Source organism: Nerophis lumbriciformis, linkage group LG36 (genome assembly GCF_033978685.3).
Source record: "Nerophis lumbriciformis linkage group LG36, RoL_Nlum_v2.1, whole genome shotgun sequence".
In the NCBI taxonomy this organism is placed as follows: Eukaryota; Metazoa; Chordata; class Actinopteri; order Syngnathiformes; family Syngnathidae; genus Nerophis; species Nerophis lumbriciformis.
The window spans coordinates 18,884,832-18,898,233 of record NC_084583.2 but is presented as its reverse complement, the minus strand read 5'-3'; the positions used below and the strand labels follow the sequence as shown (position 1 = coordinate 18,898,233).

Sequence of the window (13,402 nt, the reverse complement as noted above, 5' to 3'; positions counted from 1 at the left end):
AGAGAGGAACCACCACCCCGGTCTGCCAATCCAGAGGTACCGCCCCCGATGTCCATGCGATGTTGCAGAGTCTTGTCAACCAAGACAGCCCCACAGCATCCAGAGCCTTAAGGAACTCCGGGCGGATCTCATCCACCCCCGGGGCCTTGCCACCGAGGAGCTTTTTAACTACCTCGGCAACCTCAGCCTCAGAAATAGGAGAGCCCACCACAGATTCCCCAGGCCCTGCTTCCTCATAGGAAGACGTGCTTGTAGGATTGAGGAGGTCTTCGAAGTATTCTCTCCACCAATCCACAACATCCGCAGTCGAGGTCAGCAGAGCACCATCCCCACCATACACGGTGTTGACACTGCACTGCTTCCCCTTCCTGAGGCGGCGGATGGTGGTCCAGAATCGCTTCGAAGCCGTCCGGAAGTCTTTTTCCATGGCTTTCCCGAACTCCTCCCATGTCCGAGTTTTTGCCTCCGCGACCGCTGAAGCCGCACACCGCTTGGCCTGTCGGTACCTGTCTGCTGCCTCAGGAGTCCCATGAGCCAAATAGATGACTGAATAGTTGTATTAAAATGTGATGATGATGTAGTAGATGACTGAATAGTTGTATTAAATGATGTGTCCCTGACAGATCTGTACAGAAAAGCCATTCTGGCGCTGAAGGAGCGTCAGGCTGAGAGACAATGATGGAGAAGAAGTATGTTCCTGACATGTAGCGAAGGTATTATTTTATTTCAATCAATCAATCAATCAATGTTTATTTATATAGCCCTAAATCACAAGTGTCTCAAAGGGCTGCACAAGCCACAACGACATCCTCGGTACAGAGCCCACATAAGGGCAAGGAAAAACTCACCCCAGTGGGACGTCGATGTGAATGACTATGAGAAACCTTGGAGAGGACCGCATATGTGGGTAACCCCCCCCCCTCTAGGGGAGACCGAAAGCAATGGATGTCGAGTGGGTCTGACATAATATTGTGAGAGTCCAGTCCATAGTGGATCCAACATAATAGTAAGAGTCCAGTCCATAGTGGGGCCAGCAGGACACCATCCCGAGCGGAGACGGGTCAGCAGCGCAGAGATGTTCCCAGCCGATGCACAGGCGAGCGGTCCACCCCGGGTCCCGACTCTGGACAGCCAGCACTTCATCCATGGCCACCGGACAGCGCTTAGATCAAGAAGCAGCAACATAGATGACATCCATGGTTAGCAGTAGATCATTAGTCATTTTTGCGAGGGCTGTCTCCGTAGAGTGATTTGCCCTGAAACCGGATTGAAAAGGTTCACAGAGATTGTTAGACACTAAGTGTTCATTTAGCTGCTGTGCGACAATTTTTTCGAGGATTTTCGAAATAAAGGGAAGGTGGGACACCGGTCGGTAGTTTACCATGAGGTCAGGATCGAGGTTAGGTCTTTTGAGCAGAGGATGAATAACCGCTTTCTTGAATGCTAGGGGAACAGTGCCAGAGGAAAGTGATAAGTTTATAATATTTAGCACTGATGGACCTAATAATACAAAAAGCTCCTTGATAAGTTTCCCAGGAAGTGGGTCAAGTAAACATGTTGTTTGTTTTATCCCACTTACACACCGTAATAGTTCCTCTAATGTTATTTCATCAAAAAGAGAGAGACTATTTTGTATTGCAGTATCCGTCGTAGATACAGTTGTATCTGTGTTAATAGAACCCAGTTGTAGCTGGGATGCGTTGTCTTTAATCTCCTTTCTAATGAGTTCAATTTTCTTATTAAAGAAATTCATAAAGTCATCTGCCGAGTGGGTGGAGCTATTGGGAGGAGTCCCTTGTTGGGTTAGCGATGCTACTGTACTAAACACAAATTTAGGGTCGTTTTTGTTGAGGCGGATGAGATTTGAGTAATATTTAGCTTTAGCTAAGGTAAGCATGCGTTTATACGATATTAAACTATCACTCCATGCTTGATGGAAAACCTCAAGCTTGGTCGCGCGCCATTTGCGTTCCAACTTTCTACATGATAATTTATGAGCTCTGGTTTCTTCTGTAAACCATGGGGTGCGCCTTATAGGGGCCCTTTTTTGTTTTAGCGGTGCTATGCTATCAATGGTGTCGCGCAGGGCGTCGTTAAAGTTGTTAGTTAGGTTATCAATAGAGCCGACATAATTTGGGAATGGTGCCATTACCGAAGGCAGTAGGTCAGCAAGAGTCATCGTTGTGGCAGCGTTAATGTTGCGGCTGCTATAGCAGTTATTATTATTATTAGTTTGTTGACAATGAGTCAGAACTTCGAATTTTATAAGGTAATGATGATTTAATGACAATGATGGAGAAGAAGTATGTTCCTGACATGTAGCGAAGGTATTATTTTATTATTTCATGATCAACAAAGTCATATTTGTTGTTATTTTCCCCTTTTTTTTCTGAGACTATTTCAACACATCCTTACAATGCACTTAAGTCAACATTTGAAATTGTATGATTAAGCCCTTTTTTTGCCACCTTTTTCCTCAATGTACTGATAGTTACTAGTTACTAGTTACTAGTAATGAGTTGTCTTTAAATGCATGACACTACTTTGTAAATAAAAGCATGTTATTATTGATTGAATAGATTCAGGCCTGATCTTCACCTTGACCCTAAAATATTTCCTGTATGGACGTTAACTCTTTTTCTGTATTGTTTTTCAAAATAAAAGGGTTACAATCAAATATATAAACATGATGATGTATTTGTTATTTTATTTAGGACTGCAGTTAATCAACAGATCTGAGCAAAATATGTATGTAAGTAAAAATATGAATCTAAACTTTTTTTTTAACTCCCCGAGGACTTCTTAGTCCTGGTGTACTCTAAACTGTCTCCAAGTGTGTCCAAATATTACAATTGATCAATATATGAACGCAAATATTACAATTGATCAATATATGAACACAAATATTACAATTGATCAATATATGAACACAAATATTACAATTGATCAATATATGAACACAAATATTACAATTGATCAATATATGAACACAAATATTACAATTGATCAATATATGAACACAAATATTACAATTGATCAATATATGAACACAAGTATTACAATTGATCAATATATGAACACAAATATTACAATTGATCAAAATATGAACACAAATATTACAATTGATCTATATATGAACACAAATATTACAATTGATCTATATATGAACACAAATATTACAATTGATCTATATATGAACACAAATATTACAATTGATCAATATATGAACACAAATATTACAATTGATCAATATATGAACACAAATATTACAATTGATCTATATATGAACACAAATATTACAATTGATCAATATATGAACACAAATATTACAATTGATCAAAATATGAACACAAATATTACAATTGATCAATATATGAACACCAATATTACAATTGATCAAAATATGAACACAAATATTACAATTGATCAACATATGAACACAAATATTACAATTGATCAAAATATGAACACAAATATTACAATTGATCAATATATGAACACAAATATTACAATTGATCAAAATATGAACACACATATTACAATTGATCTATATATGAACACAAATATTACAATTGATCTATATATGAACACAAATATTACAATTGATCAAAATATGAACACAAATATTACAATTGATCAATATATGAACACAAATATTACAATTGATCTATATATGAACACAAATATTACAATTGATCAAAATATGAACACAAATATTACAATTGATCTATATATGAACACAAATATTACAATTGATCAATATATGAACACAAGTATTACAATTGATCAATATATGAACACAAATATTGTAATTGATCAATATATGAACACAAATATTACAATTGATCAAAATATGAACACAAATATTACAATTGATCTATATATGAACACAAATATTACAATTGATCAAAATATGAACACAAATATTACAATTGATCAATATATGAACACAAATATTACAATTGATCAATATATGAACACAAATATTACAATTGATCAATATATGAACACAAATATTACAATTGATCAATATATGAACACAAATATTAGAATTGATCAATATATGAACACAAATATTACAATTGATCAAAATATGAACACAAATATTACAATTGATCAATATATAAACACAAATATTACAATTGATCAAAATATGAACACAAATATTACAATTGATCAATATATGAACACAAATATTACAATTGATCAATATATGAACACAAATATTACAATTGATCAATATATGAACACAAATATTACAATTGATCAAAATATGAACACAAATATTACAATTGATCTATATATGAACACAAATATTACAATTGATCTATATATGAACACAAATATTACAATTGATCAATATATGAACACAAATATTACAATTGATCAAAATATGAACACACATATTACAATTGATCTATATATGAACACAAATATTACAATTGATCAATATATGAACACAAATATTGTAATTGATCAATATATGAACACAAATATTACAATTGATCAATATATGAACACAAATATTACAATTGATCAATATATGAACAAAAATATTACAATTGATCAATATATGAACACAAGTATTACAATTGATCAATATATGAACACAAATATTGTAATTGATCAATATATGAACACAAATATTGTAATTGATCAATATATGAACACAAATATTACAATTGATCTATATATGAACACAAATATTACAATTGATCAATATATGAACACAAATATTGTAATTGATCAATATATGAACACAAATATTACAATTGATCAAAATATGAACACAAATATTACAATTGATCAATATATGAACACAAATATTACAATTGATCAATATATGAACACAAATATTACAATTGATCAAAATATGAACACAAATATTACAATTGATCAAAATATGAACACAAATATTACAATTGATCTATATATGAACACAAATATTACAATTGATCTATATATGAACACAAATATTACAATTGATCAATATATGAACACAAATATTACAATTGATCAATATATGAACACAAATATTACAATTGATCAAAATATGAACACAAATATTACAATTGATCTATATATGAACACAAATATTACAATTGATCAAAATATGAACACACATATTACAATTGATCAATATATGAACACAAATATTACAATTGATCAATATATGAACACAAATATTACAATTGATCAATATATGAACAAAAATATTACAATTGATCAATATATGAACACAAATATTACAATTGATCAATATATGAACACAAGTATTACAATTGATCAATATATGAACACAAATATTACAATTGATCAATATATGAACACAAATATTACAATTGATCAATATATGAACACAAATATTACAATTGATCAATATATGAACACAAATATTACAATTGATCAATATATGAACACAAGTATTACAATTGATCAATATATGAACACAAATATTGTAATTGATCAATATATGAACACAAATATTACAATTGATCAATATATGAACACAAATATTACAATTGATCAATATATGAACACAAATATTACAATTGATCAAAATATGAACACAAATATTACAATTAATCAAAATATGAACGCAAATATTACAATTGATCAATACATGAACAAAAATATTACAATTGATCAATATATGAACACAAATATTACAATTGATCAATATATGAACACAAATATTACAATTGATCAATATATGAACACAAGTATTACAATTGATCAATATATGAACACAAATATTACAATTGATCTATATATGAACACAAATATTACAATTGATCAATATATGAACACAAATATTACAATTGATCAATATATGAACACAAATATTACAATTAATCAAAATATGAACGCAAATGTTACAATTGATCAATACATGAACAAAAATATTACAATTGATCAATATATGAACACAAATATTACAATTGATCAATATATGAACACAAATATTACAATTGATCAATATATGAACACAAATATTACAATTGATCAAAATATGAACACAAATATTACAATTGATCAATATATGAACACAAATATTACAATTAATCAAAATATGAACGCAAATATTACAATTGATCAATACATGAACAAAAATATTACAATTGATCAATATATGAACACAAATATTACAATTGATCAATATATGAACACAAATATTACAATTGATCAATATATGAACACAAATATTACAATTGATCAAAATATGAACACAAATATTACAATTGATCAATATATGAACACAAATATTACAATTGATCAATATATGAACACAAATATTACAATTGATCAATATATGAACACAAATATTACAATTGATCAATATATGAACACAAATATTACAATTGATCTATATATGAACACAAATATTACAATTGATCAAAATATGAACACAAATATTACAATTAATCAAAATATGAACGCAAATATTACAATTGATCAATACATGAACAAAAATATTACAATTGATCAATATATGAACACAAATATTACAATTGATCAATATATGAACACAAATATTACAATTGATCAATATATGAACACAAATATTACAATTGATCAAAATATGAACACAAATATTACAATTGATCTATATATGAACACAAATATTACAATTGATCTATATATGAACACAAATATTACAATTGATCAAAATATGAACACAAATATTACAATTGATCAATATATGAACACAAATATTACAATTGATCAATATATGAACACAAATATTACAATTGATCAATATATGAACACAAATATTACAATTGATCAATATATGAACACAAATATTACAATTCATCAAAATATGAACACAAATATTACAATTGATCTATATATGAACACAAATATTACAATTGATCTATATATGAACACAAATATTACAATTGATCAAAATATGAACACAACTATTACAATTGATCTATATATGAACACAAATATTACAATTGATCAATATATGAACACAAATATTACAATTGATCTATATATGAACACAAATATTACAATTGATCAATATATGAACACAAATATTACAATTGATCAATATATGAACACAAATATTACAATTGATCTATATATGAACACAAATATTACAATTGATCAATATATGAACACAAATATTACAATTGATCAATATATGAACACAAATATTACAATTGATCAATATATGAACACAAATATTACAATTGATCTATATATGAACACAAATATTACAATTGATCTATATATGAACACAAATATTGTAATTGATCAATATATGAACACAAATATTACAATTGATCAATATATGAACACAAATATTACAATTGATCTATATATGAACACAAATATTACAATTGATCAATATATGAACACAAATATTACAATTGATCAATATATGAACACAAATATTACAATTGATCAATATATGAACACAAATATTACAATTGATTAATATATGAACACAAATATTACAATTGATCAATATATGAACACAAATATTACAATTGATCAAAATATGAACACAAATATTACAATTGATCAAAATATGAACACAAATATTACAATTGATCAATATATGAACACAAATATTACAATTGATCTATATATGAACACAAATATTACAATTGATCTATATATGAACACAAATATTACAATTGATCAAAATATGAACACAAATATTACAATTGATCTGTATATGAACACAAATATTACAATTGATCAAAATATGAACACAAATATTACAATTGATCTGTATATGAACACAAATATTACAATTGATCTATATATGAACACAAATATTACAATTGATCTATATATGAACACAAATATTACAATTGATCAATATATGAACACAAATATTACAATTGATCAAAATATGAACACACATATTACAATTGATCAAAATATGAACACAAATATTACAATTGATCTATATATGAACACAAATATTACAATTGACCAATATATGAACACAAATATTACAGTTGATCAATATATGAACACAAATATTACAATTGATCAAAATATGAACACAAATATTACAATTGATCAATATATGAACACAAATATTACAGTTGATCAATATATGAACACAAATATTACAATTGATCAAAATATGAACACAAATATTACAATTGATCAATATATGAACACAAATATTACAATTGATCAATATATGAACACAAATATTACAATTGATCAATATATGAACACAAATATTACAATTGATCAAAATATGAACACAAATATTACAATTGATCTATATATGAACACAAATATTACAATTGATCAAAATATGAACACAAATATTACAATTGATCAATATAAGAAGACAAATATTACAATTGATCAAAATATGAACACAAATATTACAATTGATCAATATATGAACACAAATATTACAATTGATCAATATATGAACACAAATATTACAATTGATCAATATATGAACACAAATATTACAATTGATCAATATATGAACACAAATATTACAATTGATCAATATATGAACACAAATATTACAATTGATCAATATATGAACACAAATATTACAATTGATCAATATATGAACACAAGTATTACAATTGATCTATATATGAACACAAATATTACAATTGATCAAAATGTGAACACAAATATTACAATTGATCAATATATGAACACAAATATTACAATTGATCTATATATGAACACAAATATTACAATTGATCAATATATGAACAAAAATATTACAATTGATCAATATATGAACACAAATATTGTAATTGATCAATATATGAACACAAATATTACAATTGATCAAAATGTGAACACAAATATTACAATTGATCAATATATGAACACAAATATTACAATTATTCTATATATGAACACAAATATTACAATTGATCAATATATGAACAAAAATATTACAATTGATCAATATATGAACACAAATATTGTAATTGATCAATATATGAACACAAATATTACAATTGATCAATATATGAACACAAATATTACAATTGATCAAAATATGAACACAAATATTACAATTGATCAAAATATGAACACAAATATTACAATTGATCAATATATGAACACAAATATTACAATTGATCAATATATGAACAAAAATATTACAATTGATCAATATATGAACACAAATATTGTAATTGATCAATATATGAACACAAATATTACAATTGATCAATATATGAACACAAATATTACAATTGATCAATATATGAACACAAATATTACAATTGATCAATATATGAACACAAATATTACAATTGATCAATATATGAACACAAATATTACAATTGATCAATATATGAACACAAGTATTACAATTGATCTATATATGAACACAAATATTACAATTGATCAAAATGTGAACACAAATATTACAATTGATCAATATATGAACACAAATATTACAATTGATCTATATATGAACACAAATATTACAATTGATCAATATATGAACAAAAATATTACAATTGATCAATATATGAACACAAATATTACAATTGATCAATATATGAACACAAATATTACAATTGATCAATATATGAACACAAATATTACAATTGATCAATATATGAACACAAATATTACAATTCATCAAAATATGAACACAAATATTACAATTGATCTATATATGAACACAAATATTACAATTGATCTATATATGAACACAAATATTACAATTGATCAAAATATGAACACAACTATTACAATTGATCTATATATGAACACAAATATTACAATTGATCAATATATGAACACAAATATTACAATTGATCTATATATGAACACAAATATTACAATTGATCAATATATGAACACAAATATTACAATTGATCAATATATGAACACAAATATTACAATTGATCTATATATGAACACAAATATTACAATTGATCAATATATGAACACAAATATTACAATTGATCAATATATGAACACAAATATTACAATTGATCAATATATGAACACAAATATTACAATTGATCTATATATGAACACAAATATTACAATTGATCTATATATGAACACAAATATTACAATTGATCAAAATATGAACACAAATATTACAATTGATCAATATATGAACACAAATATTACAATTGATCAATATATGAACACAAATATTACAATTGATCTATATATGAACACAAATATTACAATTGATCAATATATGAACACAAATATTACAATTGATCAATATATGAACACAAATATTACAATTGATTAATATATGAACACAAATATTACAATTGATCAATATATGAACACAAATATTACAATTGATCAAAATATGAACACAAATATTACAATTGATCAAAATATGAACACAAATATTACAATTGATCAATATATGAACACAAATATTACAATTGATCTATATATGAACACAAATATTACAATTGATCTATATATGAACACAAATATTACAATTGATCAAAATATGAACACAAATATTACAATTGATCTGTATATGAACACAAATATTACAATTGATCAAAATATGAACACAAATATTACAATTGATCTGTATATGAACACAAATATTACAATTGATCTATATATGAACACAAATATTACAATTGATCTATATATGAACACAAATATTACAATTGATCAATATATGAACACAAATATTACAATTGATCAAAATATGAACACACATATTACAATTGATCAAAATATGAACACAAATATTACAATTGATCTATATATGAACACAAATATTACAATTGACCAATATATGAACACAAATATTACAGTTGATCAATATATGAACACAAATATTACAATTGATCAAAATATGAACACAAATATTACAATTGATCAATATATGAACACAAATATTACAGTTGATCAATATATGAACACAAATATTACAATTGATCAAAATATGAACACAAATATTACAATTGATCAATATATGAACACAAATATTACAATTGATCAATATATGAACACAAATATTACAATTGATCAATATATGAACACAAATATTACAATTGATCAAAATATGAACACAAATATTACAATTGATCTATATATGAACACAAATATTACAATTGATCAAAATATGAACACAAATATTACAATTGATCAATATAAGAAGACAAATATTACAATTGATCAAAATATGAACACAAATATTACAATTGATCAATATAAGAAGACAAATATTACAATTGATCAATATATGAACACAAATATTACAATTGATCAATATATGAACACAAATATTACAATTGATCAATATATGAACACAAATATTACAATTGATCAATATATGAACACAAATATTACAATTGATCAATATATGAACACAAATATTACAATTGATCAATATATGAACACAAGTATTACAATTGATCTATATATGAACACAAATATTACAATTGATCAAAATGTGAACACAAATATTACAATTGATCAATATATGAACACAAATATTACAATTGATCTATATATGAACACAAATATTACAATTGATCAATATATGAACAAAAATATTACAATTGATCAATATATGAACACAAATATTGTAATTGATCAATATATGAACACAAATATTACAATTGATCAAAATGTGAACACAAATATTACAATTGATCAATATATGAACACAAATATTACAATTATTCTATATATGAACACAAATATTACAATTGATCAATATATGAACAAAAATATTACAATTGATCAATATATGAACACAAATATTGTAATTGATCAATATATGAACACAAATATTACAATTGATCAATATATGAACACAAATATTACAATTGATCAAAATATGAACACAAATATTACAATTGATCAAAATATGAACACAAATATTACAATTGATCAATATATGAACACAAATATTACAATTGATCAATATATGAACAAAAATATTACAATTGATCAATATATGAACACAAATATTGTAATTGATCAATATATGAACACAAATATTACAATTGATCAATATATGAACACAAATATTACAATTGATCAATATATGAACACAAATATTACAATTGATCAATATATGAACACAAATATTACAATTGATCAATATATGAACACAAATATTACAATTGATCAATATATGAACACAAGTATTACAATTGATCTATATATGAACACAAATATTACAATTGATCAAAATGTGAACACAAATATTACAATTGATCAATATATGAACACAAATATTACAATTGATCTATATATGAACACAAATATTACAATTGATCAATATATGAACAAAAATATTACAATTGATCAATATATGAACACAAATATTGTAATTGATCAATATATGAACACAAATATTACAATTGATCAAAATGTGAACACAAATATTACAATTGATCAATATATGAACACAAATATTACAATTATTCTATATATGAACACAAATATTACAATTGATCAATATATGAACAAAAATATTACAATTGATCAATATATGAACACAAATATTGTAATTGATCAATATATGAACACAAATATTACAATTGATCAATATATGAACACAAATATTACAATTGATCAAAATATGAACACAAATATTACAATTGATCAAAATATGAACACAAATATTACAATTGATCTATATATGAACACAAATATTACAATTGATCAATATATGAACACAAATATTACAGTTGATCAATATATGAACACAAGTATTACAATTGATCAATATATGAACACAAATATTACAATTGATCAATATATGAACACAAATATTACAATTGATCAATATATGAACACAAATATTACAATTGATCTATATATGAACACAAATATTACAATTGATCAGTATCCCGCCCTCATTTTATATGGCCCCAAAATAATATGTGTCAATAAAATAGCTTATATTTTCTTTCTTTACTTTCTTATTTTCTCACTAAAGGTACTAGGGTTTTTTTTCTAGTTTGACAGAGAAAAAATGGTGTCCAATATTGCAACAAATATTATATTATCTAACTTTGTTGGTCAAAATCCAAATAAATACTTAAATATCTGCTTAACTTACGGTTTCCAAGCTAGTTATCCATCATATTGTACACTATGAAAATGACTATTGATTGATTGATTGAAACTTGTATTAGTAGATTGCACAGTACAGTACATATTCCCTACAATTGACCACTAATAAGTTGTTACACTTCTTTAAGTCCACGTTAATCAATTAATGGTAGACCAATAGATTTTACTGTAACATTGTCACGACTTGGACTGTGGCTTGGTTTGTTCTCCCGTGGTGCAAATGAACTGGACTGGTCAAGGCTTGAAGGTGGGTACATGATTTATTTAAACTATCAAAAAAGGAATAAACGAAAAGCGCGCACTGGGGCGGAGGTACAAAACTAGACTATAAACACAAAACTTGCACATTGGC

At 25.8% G+C, this 13,402-nt stretch overlaps 1 protein-coding gene across 6 annotated transcripts in view; it reads left to right on the top strand.

Annotated features, from left to right (window-relative positions):
- Positions 1 to 2,657, top strand: part of arl13a (ADP-ribosylation factor-like 13A) — a 32,125-nt gene extending 29,468 nt beyond the window's left edge. For 5 of the 6 annotated variants that reach the window (XM_061930469.2, XM_061930468.2, XM_061930472.1 and 2 more), the window contains one exon: positions 624 to 2,657. In XM_061930469.2, coding sequence (XP_061786453.1) covers positions 624 to 679 — 56 coding nt within the window. In that variant the 3' untranslated portion in view covers positions 680 to 2,657. The remainder of the gene's footprint in view (positions 1 to 623) is intronic. The other variant, XM_061930470.1, reaches the window with a different exon arrangement.
- The last annotated feature ends 10,745 nt before the right edge of the window (positions 2,658 to 13,402 follow it).